At 36.4% G+C, this 20,140-nt stretch overlaps 1 protein-coding gene across 1 annotated transcript; it reads left to right on the top strand.

Annotated features, from left to right (window-relative positions):
- The first annotated feature begins 17,182 nt into the window (after positions 1 to 17,182).
- LOC103005813 (60S ribosomal protein L27a-like) lies at positions 17,183 to 17,533 on the top strand. Its single transcript, XM_057531697.1, has one exon. It carries the CDS (start codon positions 17,198 to 17,200, stop codon positions 17,531 to 17,533), a length of 336 nt encoding a protein of 111 aa, XP_057387680.1. The 5' UTR covers positions 17,183 to 17,197.
- The last annotated feature ends 2,607 nt before the right edge of the window (positions 17,534 to 20,140 follow it).

The raw sequence follows: 20,140 nt of genomic DNA, 5'->3' as shown, positions 1-20,140 counted from the left end.
AGTACCCAAAGCAATCTACAGATTCAGTGCAATCCCTATCAAATTACCAATGGCATTTTACACAGAATTAGAACGAAAAATTTTACCATTTTTATGGAAACACAAAAGACCCCGAATAGCCAAAGCCATCTCGAGAAAGAAGAATGCAACTGGAGGAATCAGGACTCCCCAACTTCAGACTATACTACAAAGCTACAGTAATCAAGACAGTATAGTACTGGCACAAAAACAGAAATATAGATCAATGGTACAGGATAGAAAGCCCAGAGATAAACCCATGCACATGTGGTTACCTTATCTTTGATAAAGAGGCAAGAATATACAATGGAGATAAGACAGACTCTTTATTAAATGGTGCTGGGGAAACTGGACAACTGTATGTAAAAGAATGAAATTAGAACACTCCCTCACACCATACACAAAAATAAACACAAAATGGATTAAAGACCTAAATGTAAGACTGGACGCCATAAAACTCTTACAGGAAAACATAGGAAAAACACTTTGACATAAATCACAGCAAGATCTTTTATGATTCACCTTCTAGATTAATGAAAATAAAAACAAAAATAAAGAAATGGGACCTAATGAAACTTAAAAGCATTTGCACAGTCTAGGAAACCATAAACAGGATGAAAAGACAACCTTCAGAATGGGGGAAAATATTTGCAAATGAAGCAACTGACAAAGGATTAATCTCCAAAATATACAAGAAGCTCATGCAGCTCAATATCAGAAAAACAAAAAACCCAATACAAAAATGGGCAGAAGAGGTAAACAGACATTCTCCACAGAAGACGTACAGGTAGCCAACAAACACATGAAAGGATGCTCAACATCACTAATCATTAGAGAAATGCAAATCAAAACTACAATGAGGTACCACCTCACACCAGTCAGAATGGCCTTCATCAAAAAATCTACAAACAATAAATGCTGGAGAGGGTGTGGAGAAAAGGGAATCCTCTTGCACTGTTGGTGGGAATGTAAACTGATACAGCCACTATGGAGAACAGTATGGAGGTTCCTTAAAAAACTACAAATAGAACTACCATACGACCCAGCAATCCCACTACTGGGCATATACCCTGAGAAAACCATAATTCAAAAAGAGTCATGTACCAAAATGTTCATTACAGCTCTATTTACAATAGCCAGGACATGGAAGCAACCTAAGTGTCCATCATCAGATGAATCAATAAAGAAGATGTGGCACATATATACAATGGAATATTACTCAGCCATAAAAAGAAATGAAATTGAGTTATTTGTAGTGAGGTGGATGGAGTTAGAGTCTGTCATACAGAGTGAAGTAAGTCAGAAAGAGAAAAACAAATACAGTATGCTAACACATATATACGGAATCTGAGGGAAAAAAAGAAAAGGCCATGAAGAACCTAGTGGTAAGATGAGAATAAAGACACAGACCTACTAGAGAATAGACTTGAGGATATAGGGAGGGGGAAGGGTAAGCTGTGACAAAGTGAGAGAGTGGCATGGACATATATACACTACCAAACATAAAATAGATAGCGAGTGGGAAGCAACTGCATAGCACAGGGAGATCAGCTCGGTGCTTTGTGGCCACCTAGAGAGGTGGGATAGGGAGGGTGGGAGGGAGGGAGACGCAAGAGGGAAGAGATATGGGAACATATGTATATGTATAACTGATTCACTTTGTTATAAAGCAGATACTAACACACCATTGTAAAGCAATTATACTCCAATAAAGATGTTTTAAAACAAAAAACAACTAAAAATAGAACTACCATATGACCCAGCAATACCACTACTGGGCATATACCCTGAGAAAACCATAATTCAAAAAGAGACATTTACCACAATGTTCATTGCAGCACTATTTACAATAGCCAGGACATGGAAGCTACCTAAGTGTCCATCAACAGATGAACGGATAAAGAAGATGTGGCACATATATACAGTGGAATATTACTCAGCCATAAAAAGAAATGAAATTGAGTTATTTGTAGTGATGTGGATGGACCTAGAGTCTGTCATACAGAGTGAAGTAAGTCACAAAGAGAAAATCAAATACTGTATGCTAACCAATATATATGGAATCTGAAAAAAAAAAAAAAAAGTTTCTGATGAACCTAGGGGCAGGACAGGAAGAAAGACTCAGACATGGAGAATGGACTTGAGGACATGGGGAGAGGGAAGGGTAAGTTGGGACAAAGTGAAAGAATAGCACTGACATATATACACTACCAAATGTAAAATAGCTAGTGGGAAGCAATTGTGTAACACAGGGAGATCATAAAAGGAAATGAAATTGGGTCATTTGTAGAAATGGACCTAGAGTCTAAATATCGTATATTAACGCATGTATGTGGAATTAGAAAAATGGTACAGATGAAACTATTTGTAGGGCAGGAATAGAAATGCAGACATAGAGAATGGACGTGTGGACACAGTAGGGAAAGGGGAGCGTGGGATGAATTGAGAGATTAGGTTTGACAAAAATACACTACCATGTGTAAAATAGATAACTAGTGGGAACATGCTGTATAGCACAGGGAGCTCAGTTCAGTGCTCTCTGATGACCTAGTTGGGTAGGATGGTGGGGGAGGGAGGTCTAAGAGGAAAGAGATATATGTATACATATAGCTGATTCACTTCATTGTATTGCAGAAACTAAAACACAACATTGTAAAGCAATTATACTGCAGTAAAATTTTTAAAAATGAAAAGACAACTCACAGGAGAAACTTTTTGCAAATCATAAATCTGATAAGGGATTTGTATCTAGACTATATAAAGAGCTATAAAACTCAATAATAAAAAGACAATCCAATTAAAAATAGGCAAAGGATCTGAATAGATAGCTCTCCAAAGAAGATATACAAATGTCTAAGATAGTGTAATTAACCAACATGGAAATAAAGATGAAAACCACAAGGAGATACCACCTCACAGCCACTAGGATGGCTATCATTACACACACACACATACACACACACAACACACAGAGAGAAAATAATAAGTACCAGAGAGGATATGGAGAAATTGGAACACTTAAGCATTGCTGATGGGAATGTAAAATGTTGCAGCGACTTTGGAAAACAGTCTGGCTGTTCCTTAAAAAGGTTAAACATAGAGTTACTATATGATCCAGCAATTCCACTCCTATGTATACACCCAAGAGAAATTAAAATATATGTGCACACAAAAACTTGTACTCAAGTGTTCTTAGCAGCATTCTTCATAATAGTGAAAAGGTGGAAACAACCCAATTGTCTATCAACTAATGAATGCAGTATACCTCTACAACAGAACATTATTCATCAATAAAAATAAATTATTGATATATGCTACAACATGGTTGAAACTTGAAAACCTTAGACTAAGTTAAATAATCACTGTTAAAGGACCACATATTGTACAATTCCATTTATATAAAATGTACAGAATTGGAAAATCTATAGAAGCAGAAAATAAATTAGAGGTTGCCTAGGGTTGTTAGGAGTATGGGAGGATTAGCGAGTGGTAGCTAAGGGGTCCAGGGTTTCTTTTTAGGCAATGAATATGTTCTAAAATTGATTGTGGTGATGGATGCACAACTGTGAATATACTGAAAGGTGCTGAATTTTACACTCAAAGAATGAATTGTATAGTATACTAATTATATTTCAATTAAGCTTTTAAAAGAAAATAGAACTAACTACGTTAAGGACACTGTTCTGAAATAAAATCTATTAGGCATTTTGAGGTTTAGTTCCCAAGTTCTATTTCTAATTCTCTTTGAAAACATGTTTTTAAATTTATATTGAGCTGAGTATTTCTTGCTGAATTTTGTAGTCTTCATAGCAAAACTACAGCACCACATATTTCCTCTGTTTGTGCAAATAACCAGCCTTTGCTTCAAATGAATGTTTCTATTAACACTATGCCTAATTATTGAAATTAAACATGTGCAATATGAGCTTCTGCTCACTGCCTCTCAACCTATCTTTTCCTCCTGCTGGTTCACTCTGAGGGGCCTTGGCTTACTGAAGCTTGCCAGGAACCCTGATTTGTATGAACATGGCCTTAACTGGAAGTAGTGTATCTAGTCTATCCTAAGAATTAAAATTTAAATACTTCTTTTCATCATCTTGATAAAAATCATAAACATATACATGTAATAAAACAAATAAGGAAAATTCCATTTAAAATAAAAAGCTCAGCTCCTGAAAGACTGCATTTTTAATAAAATATTTTTTTGTTTGATAAATACAAGCAAAATCCCAGAATCCCAAATCCATGTCCCAACACCAAAGTCATGGACTAAGGTGAGATTGTGTCTCCATGACAGAACATTTAAATAAAAAAAAAAAAAAAGCTAGATAACTAATAATTTCAACTAACAAAATTGACACTTTCTGAAGTGTTGTGAGAGCATGTTATCTCCTTTTTGTTTTCCTTTTAATCTTTCAATGCATTAATCGACTTCCTTTTCAGTGCTTTATACTTCACACCATTTTTCATGTGGGGATTGCCACAAATTCCCAACCCTTACTCTCAAACATTGTATCAAGACTATTGTAATACTAGGGAGATTACCTATCATGACTAACTGGAAAATTGTTCGACAGACACACTGCATAATCTTTGGAGGTTTCTACCAAGTAAAGCACACACCTCCCTTTGTAATAGGAAAGATTGAGGTCAGTATATGGAAACCAGTACATGAGACAAAATATGATATTTTACATATTGAATTCTATAGGTATTCTACAATAAACATGGAAGAATTTAGCGTGATAATACATGTGAAGTGATACTATAAATTGCAAAGTATTAGACGAAGTTTAGGTAGTACTGGTAGTAGTAACAGTAATAATTTCTAAGAACATATTCATTGTTACTTATTTGCAAAACTGCATGGTTTGAGGAACTCAAGACTAAAATGGCAATCTGTAAAGTCCCAGGGATAAAAATCAAATCAAATTTACTCATATTGACATTTTCCTAGAAAAGAAAATATATTGTATTTTTCAGCATAAATTAGTGTAAAAAGATTCTGTTATTATTGAACCTATTGAGACCTAGGAGATCATCAATAAACAGTGCTAAGTAGGTTCAATCCCAAGGAAAACAGCCCAGCCTCTGCTAATGAGATTTCCATGCAATACCAGGCCAAATTTGATTTTATTTCAGTCAGTGACTTCACAGCCTCTGAATAAGAGGTTCCTGTGAACTTCTGCAGTTTAATAACTGCAGAAATTCTGCAGTTTAATAAAAGTTGATCAAAATGGGGTTTTTAAGTAAATGCTTCAAACATATTGAGAATGGATACCCTTTCTCTGTAATAATTGTTTTGTGGGAAAAGGTTTAGTATCTTAAGATTCAATTCTTTGGAGGAAGGAGAATCATTAATGGTAAGAAATAAGCCCTCCTGGATTTCAACTGATCCCTCTTTCTTCCCTATGAAATCATAGTTATGGATGATACAGAATATTTTTAAAAACTCCCTATTTTACACAAAAATAAAAGTAGAACTGATTAATAGCAATCTTGAGTCCCAAACTAAGAATTAATTTCAAAATACTTTAAGGCCCATATACCCATATTTGTCTAGTATGTGCTAAAGAAAGAGTAGGTTGAGTAATTACCTGGCCAGAAATCTGTTCCTGTTTCTATTTTTTTAGCCAATTTTATAATTTGTTAAATGAAAATTTAAGTACTTATAATTTTTCTGAATTTTTAAATAAATCTCCAATGCTTTAGCTTTTAGAATTAATGGTTTAATTTTTATATTAAAGATCCTGAAAATGGTTGATCTACTACAGATCTATAAGAAAAACTCAAAATATAAAACTTTCTCTTGGGGACCTTCAAGATGGCAGAGGAATAAGACATGGAGATCACCTTCCTCCCCACAGATACATCAAAAATACATCTACATGTGGAACAACTCTTACAGAACACCTACTGAATGCAGGCAGAAGACCTCAGACTTCCCAAAAGGCAATAAACTCCCCCATGTAACTGGGTAGGGCAAAAAAAAAAAGAAAAAACAGAGACAAAAGAATAGGGACGGGACCTGCACCTCTGGGAGGGAGCTGTGAAGGAGGAAACGTTTCCACACACTAGGAAGCCCCTTCACTGGTGGAGACGGGGAGTGGTCAGGGTGAAACTTTGGAGCCATGGAGGAGAAAGCAGCAACAGGGGTGCAGAGGGAAAAGCGGAGAGATTCTCATGCAGAGGATCAGTGCCAACCAGCATTCACCAGCCTGAGATGCTTGTCTGCTCACCCACCAGGGTGGGTGGGGGCTGGGAGCTGACACTTGGGCTTTGGAGGTCAGACCTCAGGGAGAAGACTGGAGTTGGTTGTGTGAACACAGCCTGAAGGGGGCCAGGAAAAAGTCTGGACCTGCCTAAGAGGCAAGAGACCATTGCTTCAGGGTGCACAAGGAGAGGGGATTCCTTCCCTGTCTGCCCACAGAAGGCAGAGCACCACCTAAATGAGCTCCAGAGATGGGCATGAGCCACAGCTATCAGCTCAGACCCCAGAGATGGACATGAAATGCTAATGCTGCTGCTGCAGACACCAAGAATCCTGTGTGCAAGCACAGGTCACTATCCATGCACACACACACACAAACACACCAGGAACCTGCGCAGAATTCCACTGCCAGGGTCCCATAATCCAGGGACAAGTTCCCTGGGAGAACACATGGTGCTCCTTGGCTGTTGCAACATCACGTTGGCCTCTGCCACAGCAGGCTCACTCCATATTCCAATTATAACTACCATACTCCTCCCTCACACTGGCGTGAATGAGCAAGAGCCTCCTAATCAGCCCTGCTTTAACCCCATCCTGTCTGGGCAGAAACAGATGCCTGAGGGTGACCTACATGCAGAGATGGGGCCAAAGCCAAAGCTGAATCCCAGGAACTGTGCAAACAAAGAAGAGAAAGGGAAATTTCTCCATGCAGCCTCAGAAGGAGCAGATTAAATTCCCACAGTCAACTTGATGTACCTTGCATCTGTGGAATACCTGAATAGACAACAAATCATCCCAAAACAGAGGCAGTGGACTTTACGAGCAACTGTACACTTGGGGTTTGCTATCTGTGACTGATTTGTTTCAGATTTTTATGTTTCTCTTAGTATACTTTTTAGCACTTGTTATCTTAGGTGGATTTGTTTATTCATTTGGTTGCTCTCTTCTTTTTTATTATTATTGTTTTTTAAAATTTTTTTATTTTAATAATTTTTTTTTATTATTTATATTTTTTCTTTCTTTTTTCCCTTTTCTTCTGAGCCGTGTGGCTGACAGGGTCTTGGTGTTCCAGCCTGGTGTCAGGCCTGAGCCTCTGAGATGGGAGAGCCGAGTTCAGGGCATTGGACCACCAGAGACCTCCCGGCCCCAAGTAATATCAATTGCTGAGGACTCTCCCAGACATCTCCATCTCAATGCTAAGACCCAGCTCCAATGGCCCGCAAGCTCCAGTGTTGGACATCCCATGCCAAACAACTAACAAGACAGGAATACAACCCCACCCATTAGCAGAGAGGCTGCCTAAAATTATAATAAGTTCAAAGACACCTCAAAACACACCACTGGATGCAGTCATGCACACTAGAAAGAAAATATCCAGTCCCACCCATCAGAACACAGGCACCAGCCCCTCCACCAGGAAGCCTACACAAGCCACTGAACCAACCTCACGCATTGGGGGCAGAAACAAAAAACAACAGGAAATATGAACCAGCAGATTGCAGAAAGGAGACCCCAAACACAATAAGTTAAACAAGGTGACAAGACAGAGAAATATGCAGTAGATGAAGGAGCAAGGTAAAAACCCACCAGACTAAACAAATGAAGATGAAATAAGCAGTCCACCTGAAAAAGAATTCAGAATAATGATAGTAAAGATGATCCAAAATCATAGAAATAGAATGGATAAAATACAAAAATTTGTTTAACAAGGACCTAGAAGAGCAAAAGAACAAACAAACAATGATGAAGAACAAATAAATGAAATTAAAAGTTCTCTAGAAGGAATCAATAGCAGAATAACTGAGGCAGAAGAATGGATAAGTGACCTGAAAAATAAAATGGTGGAAACAACTACAGCAGAACAGAATAAAGAAAAAAGATGAAAAGACTTGAGGACAGTCTCAGAGACTTCTAGGACAAAATCAAACATACCAATATTCAAATTATAGGGGTCCCAGAAGAAAAACAGAAAAAGAGAGGGTCTGAGAAAATATTTGAAGAGATTATAGTTGAAAACTTCCCTAATATGGGAAAGGAAATAGTAAATCAAGTCCAGGAAGTGCAGACAGTCCTATACAGGATAAATCCAAGGAGGAATATGCAAAGACACATATTAATCAAACAATCAAAAATTAATAGCAAACAAAAAATATTAAAAGCAGCAAGGAAAAAGCAACAAATAACATACAAGGGGATCACCGTAAGGTTAACAGCTGGTCTTTCAGCAGAAACTCTGCAAGCCAGAAGGGAGTTGCAGGGCATATTTAAAGAGATGAAAGGGAAAAACCTACAAGAAGATTACTTTACCCAGCAAGGATCTCATTCAGATTCATGGAGAAATTAAAACCTTTACAGACAAGCAAAAGCTAACAGAATTCAGCACCACCAAACCAGCTTTACAACAAATGCTAAAGCAATTTCTTTAGGCAGGAAACACAAGAGAAGAAAAAGCCCTACAACCAAAACAATGAAGAAAATGGTAATAGGAACATATATATCGATAATTACCTTAACTGTAAATGGATTAAATGCTCCAACAAAAAGACATTGACTGGCTGAATGGATACAAATACAAGACCTCTATATAGGCTGTCTACAAGAGACCAATTTCAGACCTAGGGACACATACAGATTGAAAGTGAGGAGATGGAAAAAGATATTCCATGCAAATGGAAATCAAAAGAAAGCTGTAGTAGCAATACTCATATCAGATAAAATAGACTTTTAAATAAAGTCTATTACAAGAGACAAAGACATGCACTATTTGATGATCAAGGGATCAATCCAAGAAGAAAATATAACAATTGTAAATATTTATGCACCCAACATAGGAGCACCTCAATACATAAGGAAAATGCTAACAGTCATAAAAGGGGAAATTGACAGAAACACAATAATAGTAGGGAACTTTAACACTCCACTTTCACCAATAGACAGATCATCCAAAATGAAAATAAATAAGGAAACACAAGCTTTAAACGATGCATTAAAAAACATGGACTTAATTGATATTTATAGGACATTTCATCCAAAAACAACAGAATACACATTCTTATCAAGTGCTCATGGAACATTCTCCAGGATAGATCATATCTTGGGTCACAAATCAAGCCTTGGTAAATTTAAGAAAATTGAAATCATATCAAGTATCTTTTCCGACCACAATGCTATGAGACTAGATATCAATTGCAGGAAAAAAAATCTGTAAAAAATACAAACGAATGGAGGCTAATCAGTACACTACTAAATAACCAAGAGATCACTGAAGAAATCAAAGAGGATATCAAAAAATACCTAGAAACAAATGACAATGAAAACATGATGACCCAAAACCTATTTGATGCATCAAAAGCAGTTCTAAGAGGGAAGTTTATAGCAGTACAATCCTACCTCAAGAAACAAGAAAAATCTCAAATAAACAACCTAACCTTACACCTAAAGCAACTAGAGAAAGAAGAACAAAAAGAACCCGAAAGTTAGCAGAAGGAAAGATATCATAAAGATCAGATCAGAAATAAGTGAAAGAGGAATGAAGGAAACGATAGCAAATATCAATAAAACTAAAAGCTGGTTCTTTGAGAAGATAAACAAAATTGGTAAACCATAACCCAGACTCACCAAGAAAAAAAGGGAGAAGACTGAAATCAACAGAATTAAAAATGAAAAAGGAGAAGTAACAACTGACACTGCAGAAATACAAAGGATCATGAGAGATTACTACAAGCAACTATATACCAATAAATTGAACAACCTGTAAGAAATAGACAAATTCTTAGAAAAGCACAACCTTCTTAGACTGAACCAGGAAGAAATAGAAAATATAAGCAGAAGAATCACAAGCACTGAAGTTGAAACTGTGATTTAAAATCTTCCAACAAACAAAAGCCCAGGACCAGATGGCTTCACAGGCAAATTCTATCAAACATTTAGAGAAGAGCTAACACCTATCCTTCTCAAACTCTTCCAAAATATAGCAGAGAGAGGAACACTCCCAAACTCATTCTATGAGGTCACCATCCCCCTGATCCAAAACCAGACAAAGATGTCACAAAAAAAGAAAACCATAGGCCAATATCACTGATGAACATAGATGCAAAAATCCTCAACAAAATACTAGCAAACAGAATCCAACAGCACATTAAAAGGATAAAACACCATGATAAAGTAGGGTTTAACCCAGGAATGCAAGGATTCTTCGATATATGCAAAACAATCAATGTGTTACACCATATTAACAAATTGAAGAATAAAAACCATGTGATAATGTCAATAGATGCAGAAAAAGCTTTAAACAAAATTCAACACCCATTTATGATAAAAAAAACTCTCCAGAACGTAGGCATAGAAGGAACGTACCTCAATATAATAAAGGCCATAAATAACCAACCCACAGCCAACGTCATCCTCAATGGTGAAAAACTGAAACCATTTCCTCTAAGATCAGGAACAAGACAAGGTTGCCCACACTCACCACTATTATGCAACATAGTTTTGGCAGTTTTAGCCACAACAATCAGAGAAGAAAAAGAAATAAAAGGAATCCAAATTGGAAAAGAAGAAGTAAAACTGTCACTCTTTGCAGATGACATGATACTATACATAGAGAATCCTAAAGATGCTACCAGAAATCTACTAGAGCTAATCAATGAATTTGGTAAAGTAGCAGGATACAAAATTAATGCACAGAAATCTCTTGCATTCCTATACACTAATGATGAAAACTCTGAAAGAGAACTTAAGGAAACACTCCCATTTACCATTGCAATAAAAAGAATAAAATACCTAGGAATAAACCTACCTAAGGAGACAAAAGACCTGTATGCAGAAAAGTATAAGACACTGATGAAAGAAATCAAAGACGATACTAATAGATTGAGAGATATACCATGTTCTTGGATAGGATGAATCAACACTGTGAAAATGACTATACTACCCAAAGCAGTTTAGAGATTCATTGCAATCCCTATGAAACTACCAATTGCATTCTCACAGAAGTAGAACTAAAAATGTCACAATTTGTATGGAAACACAAAAGACCCTGAATAGCCAAAGCAATCTTGAGAAAGAAAAATGGAGCTGGAAGAATTAGGCTCCCTGACTTCAGAGTATACTATAAAGCTGCAGTATTCAAGACAGTATGCTACTGGCACAAAAATAGAAATAGAGATGAATGGAACAGGATAGAAAGCCCATAGATAAACCCACACATATATGGTTATCTTATCTTTGATAAAGAGGCAAGAATATACAATGGAGATAAGACAGGCTCTTTATTAAATGGTGCTGGGGAAACTGGACAGCTACATGTAAAAGAATGAAATTAGAACACTCCCAAACACAGTATACAAAAAAAAAAAAAAAACACACAATATGGATTAAAGACCTAAATGTAAGGCCATACACTATAAAACTATTAGAGGAAAACATAGGCAGAACACTCTATGACATACATCACAGCAAGATCCCTTTTGACCCACCTCCTAGAGGAATGGAAATAAAAACAAAAAAACCAAATGGAACCTAATGAAACTTAAAAGCTTTTGCACAGCAAAGGAAACCATAAACAAGACCAAAAGACAACCCTCAGAATGGGAGAAAATATTTGCAAATGAAACAACTGACAAAGGATTAATCTCCAAAATATACAAGCAGCTCATGCAGCTCAATAACAAAAAAACAAACAACCCAATACAAAAATGGGCAGAATACCTAAACAGACATTTTTCCAAAGAAGATATACAGATTGCCAACAAACACATGAAAGGATGCTCAACATCACTAATCATTAGAGAAATGCAAATCAAAACTACAGTGAGGTATCACCTCACACTAGTCAGAATGGCCATCATCAAAAAATCTACAAACAATAAATGCTGGAGAGGGTGTGGAGAAAAGGGGACTCTCTTGCACTGTTGGTGGGAATATAAATTGATACAGCCACTATGGAGAACAGTATGGAGGTTCCTTAAAAAACTAATAATAGAACTACATATAACCCAGCAATCCCACTACTGGGCATATACCCTGAGAAAACCATAATTCAAAAAGAGACATGTACCACAATGTTCATTGCAGCACTATTTACAATAGCCAGGACATGGAAGCAACCTAAGTGTCCATCGACTGATGAATGGATAAAGAAGATGTGGCACATATATACAATGGAATATTACTCAGCCATAAAAAGAAATGAAATTGATTTATTTGTAGTGAGGAGGATGGACCTAGAGTCTCTGATACAGAGTGAAGTAAGTCACAAAGAGAAAAACAAATACCGTATGCAAACATATATATATGGAATCTAAAAAAAAAAAAAAAAGTTCTTACGAACCTAGGGACAGGTCAGGAATAAAGATGCAGATGTAGAGAATGGACTTGAGGACACAGGGAGGGAGAAGGGTAAGCTGGGATGAATTGATAGAGTAACATTGACATATACATACTACCAAATGTAAAATAGATAGCTAGTGGGAAGCAGCTGCATAGCACAGGGAGATCAGCTCGGTGCTTTGTGACCACTTAGTTGGATGGGATAGGGAGGGTGGGAGGGAGGCTCAAGAGGGAGGGTATATGGGGATATATGTATACATATAGCTGGTTCACTTTGTTATACAGCAAAAACTAACACAACATTGTAAAGCAATTATACTCCAATGAAGATGTTTCAAAAAACACCTTTCTCTTATTTCTACAGTACAATAATGCCATATTTCATAAAATTTAAGACTCCATAAACTGTAAGAAACACAAATGTTTTATACACATTAAAACAGAAGACCAATGCCAATTAAACTATGGCACAAAGCTTCTTGTCACTTAACATTGTGTTCTATATTTTAAAAAAGAGATCTTTGTGACTTACTTGGACATAGATATTTATCACCATATTCCTATGTAGAAAGCAAAATATAAGCAAAATAAATTCATTATTTCTTTGGTAAATGTTGTCATTTGCAGGCAATCCTTTAGCACATATATCAGTAGAAAACATAAGGTAGCTTCTACTTTTGGGGATCTTCCTTTCTAAGATCCCATAAAGCATGTGGCCATTGCCTTATAAGAAAGTGTGAAACTGGCTATTCCTCTGGCGATGGATATTACTTCACTATATCACATTTAGGCTTCATTGCTCTGTTTCTGTGTCTTTCTATTAAATAAATTTCTATTTCAATGCCAAATCATAATGTAATATTTTAATATTTGTATAGCATTTAAACTCAACACATGCAGCAGACTCAATTGAAATAACAGTAAGACTAGCGATAACCAATTTACACATAAGCAGGCAACAACTACTACGTCATGATTGTCCTCTTACCGTCAGTTGTAAGACACATACTGATTTTTTTAAATGCTGAAATGTGAAAACATGTGAATCTTAGAATTGAAGAATCCAATGACAGTCCCCTATATCTGCATCATGGTGGCTATTAGCATGAACTTGGTAGCCAGATAGACATGAGTACTGACTCAGTCATTTAACTGCTGTGTGATTGATACTGGGCAAGTTACTTAACCTCTACAAGCCTTAGGTCATTTAAAAATAAGTATTATAGGGGACTTCCCTGGTGGCACAGTGGTTGAGAATCTGCCTGTCGGTACAGGGGACACAGGTTCGAGCCCTGGTCTGGGAGGATCCCACATGCTGCGGAGCATCTAAGCCCGTGAGCCACAACTGCTGAGCCTGCGCGACTGGAGCCTGTGCTCCGCAACAAGAGAGGCCGCGATAGTGAGAGGCCCGCGCACTGTGATGAAGAGTGGCCCCCGCTTGCCACAACTAGAGAAAGCCCTCGCACAGAAACGAAGACCCAACACAGCCAAAAATAAATAAATAAATAAATAAATAAAAATTTAAAATAATACAGACATACACTTTATAAAAAAAAAGTATTATAGTAGTATCTACTGTACAGAATGATTATAAGGATGTAACAATGTAATTTCTAGACAAACTGCTCATTAAATATTAGATATTATGATTTTTATTAGAAGCATTATCTGTTTGGGTCTTCACAACCACCTGTGACGTAGTAGAAAGACAATATTATCCCCATTTGCTGCTGAGGAGAACAAGGATCAAAGATATTTTGATCCGCCCAAGATCATAAAGTCAGTAAGTGACTGGTTCCTTCCATATATATTCTCCCTAGATTGAGACTGATAAATATACATATATTTCCCATTCTCATTTAAAAAATATTGAATTAGCTTAAAGAAAATAAAAAGGATCTGAGCATTGTGAATATTTTTGGTTCTCCAGCAGCCCACTCCTCTTTATTCTAAAAACAATACCCCTTCCCAACTTTCAATCCATGTGCTTTGAATCCAACCTCAATTCCTGGTTCCAGGGATGGAACATAAGGCCCAAGTTCAGCTAATCAGAACTTTGAATTCCCCTAGCTACAAAGATTGATCCAGGAATAGGCACTTAACTCAAGCCAAGTTAGTCAGAATAAATCAGAACTAATCTCAGGACTTTTACTTGAATAACCAGAAAGAGATATTTCAACAGAAAGGACATTTCCCCCTTCGGTTTGGCTTTGACTTGAGGAGATGTGAGGCTGGCGCAGCTGCTACCATCCTGTGACCGCACTGATCCTGAAAATGAAGCCAAAACATGGCCAATCTGGGCAACAGATAGAAACCAGCTACTAAATCCAATAAGTGGGTTTCTGAATCCAGCCATGTTTGAATTTACCCTATTTTTTACTTCTCAGTTATTTGAGACAACAAGTTCCCTTTCTCTGCACAAATTATAGCTTTTGCCTCCTGAGCAAGGGACTCAAGGTAGGGCAGTATAAGCCTAAAAGAGCTATGTGTTTAACAAGCACCAAGACTGCCATATCCAATACATAATTATTTATCTTTGTTCTGAAAAAGCAAAATTGGCCAAATGGTAATGATTAAACACCACTGATCTGCAGTGTACACAATTCCAAGAACAGGAGACAAATGTTTACTGTGTCAATTTCCATATCACTGGCCAAGCATCCTAAGGGCTTTCTATATTAATTTATAGTAGGCAACACTATGGAAAGAGTTGGTTTAGATAAATTTAAATACCTTGTGGTGTCAGTGACACACACATAGAATTGTTTATTTCACTATATCTAAGTCCACTCTAACTGGTATCATCGTGCATTTGGAAATGGTTGACACTACGCAATTAAATTTTCTGTCTTTTAATCCTCTAAAATCTGACTAGTTAGAAACCCAAATATAATTAACACAACTAACTAGTTACAATAATTTATTCAGACTTATAAAATTTAAATATGCTACAGAGTAAAATCTAGGCTCTTCAAAACAGCACTAGCACTAATATTTGAATATAAAAAGGGAAAAGAGGAAAATGGCAAATTCAAAACCTTGTTTACTAGGTAAGTAGTTAAGTTTCTTTGCTAAAATGTAAAATAATATTTATTGAGAAATTTAGTGTATCTAAGGTTCTTCCAGGAGAACTTAACAACTGCTGGGACATTTGTAAACATACAGAGAAATCTATATATTCGCCGCATCCTAGGATTCCCCTCTTATTTCCACCAGTAAAGGAACTACAGTACTATTTTGATTTTCTCTTTCTTTCAACATGCTGACTTAAGGTGTTGCTTTAACATAACGTTTTTAAACCATCTACTCCTACTACTAATCCACATGTTTTGTGAAAATGTTTGTACACAGAATGGGATTCCAAAGAGAAACAGATTGTAACTTAATACCACACACGGAGTTTAGTTGGATTTTATATATAATTCTATACAATATAAATAATAAATCTGCAAAAGCACATGTGTTCAATAAGTATGAATATTAGCATATATATATGCTTCAATTTCAAATGTTATTCCTCTTTCTCTTTCATTACAGGTCAAAAATCCAGAGGGAGGTGGGAAGGAGGAGGTGGGGAACCCCCCTCAATTTATCACCTCAATAAATTACCCACACATACATTTTCCTTGAAACAGTAATTACTACTATCTTCCCTTGATATGGCAGGTGAAGGGTTAAATTAAAGAAGTCTTGTAGTTTGCCATGACTGAAATGAAGGTCCGCTGTCCTCCTTCAGCCCTCATGAAGTTTTCTGCTTCTCATTCCTATTCTACCCTTGCTGTGAGGTGTGCTATCCTGTCGGTTACCTACAAACATTCAACTTCATAGGAGGAAATAAGAAATGAGTTAACGTAGTAGCTGTGATCTGATCTTTATTTCACTAGATGAGTTTTTCAAACTTTTTAAAACTCAGCCAACTGTAAGAAGTATATTTCCCATCATAACTCAGGACACACCAATATTTATGTTTATACATGTGTATGTCTAACTGAAGCAAGAATTTCAACCAGTGTTGACCCTTACTATGTGTAGTGCACTCTGATACCCTCTTTTTTATTTTATTCTAGTCTTTGTATTTTTTTCAAATGCTGTTTAAGAACCACTAAATTGATTCCATGATCCTTTAAGTCTTGACCTAAAGGGTTGAAAAACACTGTCTCAAGAGATGAAAGCAGCTTAAACTAGAAAGAGCTTGAGTCTTGAAATAGGTTTAAAATCTGACTTTGCTATTGATGGCCATGTGACCTGTGGCAAGATCCTTAGCTCATATACTCAGTTTCCTCAACCATAGAATGGAGGTAATATTCCTACTTTGCAGGATGATTGTGAGGATCATTGAGTTGACATGTGAAAATCCAAGCCCATTCTCTGATATATGGTAGAATGAAAATAAATATTAGTTCATGGATCATCCCTTAAATCTCAAAAAACCTAAGAGGGAGCAAGCTCTCTGTAGAAACACTGCTTTTCAAACCCTTTTAAACCTTCTCCCTCTCCTTCCTTCTCAGTCTTTTTCACTAACTCATAGACAAAACACTTGTTTAAATTCTCTAGTCTATTAGGGGCCAAGTGAGCCACGGCCACAGCCACATTGGCAAACACCGGAAGCACCCGGAAGTCCAGGGTAATGCTGGTGGCATGCATTGCCACAGGATCAACTTTGACAAATACCATCCAGGCTACCTTGGGAAAGTTAGTATGAGGCATTACCACTTAAAGAAGAACCAGAACTTCTGCCCAACTGCCAACCTTGATAAATTATGGACCTTGGTCAGTGAGAAGACTTGGGTAAATGCTGCGAAGAACAAGACTGGAGCTGCTCCTATCATTTATATGGTGCTATCGGGCTACTACAAAGTTCTGGGGAAGGGGAAGCTCCCAAAGCAGCCTGTCATCGTGAAGCCCAAATTATTCAGCAGAAGAGCTGAGGAGAAGATTAAGGATGTGGGTGGGGCTTGTGTCCTGGTAGCTTGAAGCCATATGGTGGAAGATTCATTAAATGTTAGCAAGTGCTTTTCAAAAAATATAAATCAATAAAGTCACTAGTCTAAAGAATAAGAAATTACTAAATAAGGAACGTTTAATATCTCAAACTTTTCCACCAATTTCTGTGCAGACCTAATTAACAATTCTTTGGAATATTGGGTCAAAACCAGTATAAACTTCAAAATTCTTGGAGTGATCCTTGTCCATTATGATCTGACTCTGTTTTCATCTGCAACATTAGATCAAATTGTTGCTACTTCCCTCAGCTTCCAAAGAATACCTGATTCAGTCCCATTAGTTCCTACCTTGTCATGCTCTGTTACACCTTTGTATTTTGTAAATGTTTCCTTTGTGCTGGTCTCATCATCTCTTTCCCAGCTTTCTGTTTTGACACTTAACTGCCTATGTAATCTTGGGCAAATTACTAATTCAGTATTTCTAAACATACTTTCCTCTTCTGTAATATAAGAATAATAATATTTACCACATGAAGATTCTTGAAAGGATATAATGACATCAGGGTTGTAAATTGCCTGACATATAATAAGCACTCAATGAATGATGATTGTTAGTATTTTTATTATGTTTATCAGTCAATGCTGAGTTAAAGTAGCATCTATTCTAGCAAATATTTGCTGACACTCCTGTTCTAGATTACATGCCCTACTTCTGGACTCTCTTCACACTCTGTGCAAATGTCTTATTGCATCATGTTCTAAGTGTTTGTTTTCTTGCTGCCTTCTCTACAGGACTGGAAAACCTCTTAAGGACAAGGACATGTCCTTTACCTTCAAATCTAGAGCATCTAGCAGGGTGCCTGGAACATTATAAGGTTTTTAATATGTTTGTTTGCTTAACTTGTTTTATGGATGACTAAAATACAAAAGTACATAATTACCACCTCTACCATACCTTTTAGAACTGGAGAACTATAAGAAAAGAACGGGTAGTCACTGGAAGAACTACTACTCAAAATAAAAATGCTGTTCTGTAATTTCAAAGACAAAGTAATGCTAAGGAATTATTTCTTCATTTTTAGCTTCCTTGGATTGCTTTAGAAGCCTGAAAAGTGAGGGTTCCTTTTTACAGTGACTCCAGTAGTTATTTTCATTCATTTAACAACAGTTTATTGTGTAACAGCAGGGTACACTACTCTATGTGTTGGGGATATAGCAATGAAAAAAATAAAAGTCCACACCCTAGAGGAATTTACAGCCCAATGGAAAAAAGAGGCAAATAACTTAAATAAATATATTATAGAAAGTATAATATATAATAGGTAGTAATAGATGCCATAGAAAAAATAAAGCACAATAAGGAAATGGACGGGATTTGCTGTTTTAGGAAACCTGAATCTGTTATGAGACAATATTTGAGGAAAAAACTGAATGAAGCAAAGAAATAAACAATGTGTTTAGGTCTCTGTAACACTTCTACACTTAATTCTAAAATTTTCCAGGATTGAAGTTGATAATAAACTAGGAAAGCAACTTTGTCATCCTAAGCAGTTGAAGGGGAGACCACCTCAGATGCTTAAAGTGGCATAACGAGCAGACATTTCAACTCAAGCACTAATTGAATTACAGCCATGACCTTGCAGGAACACACTGAACTCTATTTAAAATTGCTATGGCAATGACTCCGTGACTTAAAAGAAGTGTTCATGTGACCTACAACCCTTTTATGCCATCAACTTCTTTTATCTGTTCAAAAAAGCCTGAACACTGACCCATATCTGCTAGGTTACTTGACTTAGTATTTCATTTATTTGGCCACTAAAATTAGTAAAAGTTCACTCCATCTGACTTTAAATAACTTAAACTTGACAAATTCCTGCATCTTTTTCAATACTGCCTATATCCTAAGCCTGCATGGTTCCAATGTTAGTAAAATGATATCCTAGACTAACGTTTCTCACTCCTTCGACCAATTGGTTACAACATCCAAGGTTTTTCTATTGACCTAAATTTGTTTTTGAAAACAAATCTCAAGCTCATATTAACATAGTCATTTCAAAGTATCTAAATTAACTCTTACTTTTTAAAATGTCTATACTGAAGCACCATAAGCTGCAAAACCAGTATAATTTCTCTAAGGGATATTTCTAGCCATGTTCAAGTTATATAGACATACTTGCAGGACTATAGGAAATCGAACTTGAATAAGAGAAATGGACTCTCTGACTTCTTTCTGACAATAGTTGAAATAAACCTGTGTTACCCAGATAGTTAAGTAGCATTGCAAACAAATTAGTAAATAAGGGGGAGGGGGGGAAACTACATCGGTTGAATTTATGGCTTATTTTGCATATTAGTGAAAATGTCTGACATATAGGTAAAACAGTAAGATCCCACCTGCAATGGATACTGCAACTTACATTTCTAAATTTGGGGGGAAGCATGTCTGTCAGTACTATAACAGACTTTATAATAGACTCACATCTTAAAATAGATGTAATTGATTAGTTATTACTGTAGCTAAAAAGTTGGATATATATTAGTTATTTCATACAACCTTAGAAATACATGCAAACTCATTTAATTTAACATGCAACAATATTGATTGCAAATATCTCAAATGTATATATGTTCAACC

Source organism: Balaenoptera acutorostrata, chromosome 17, assembly GCF_949987535.1.
Source record: "Balaenoptera acutorostrata chromosome 17, mBalAcu1.1, whole genome shotgun sequence".
Taxonomy (NCBI): domain Eukaryota; kingdom Metazoa; phylum Chordata; class Mammalia; order Artiodactyla; family Balaenopteridae; genus Balaenoptera; species Balaenoptera acutorostrata.
Note: the sequence above shows the minus strand (reverse complement) of the source record. Positions and strands in the feature narration are given on the sequence as shown.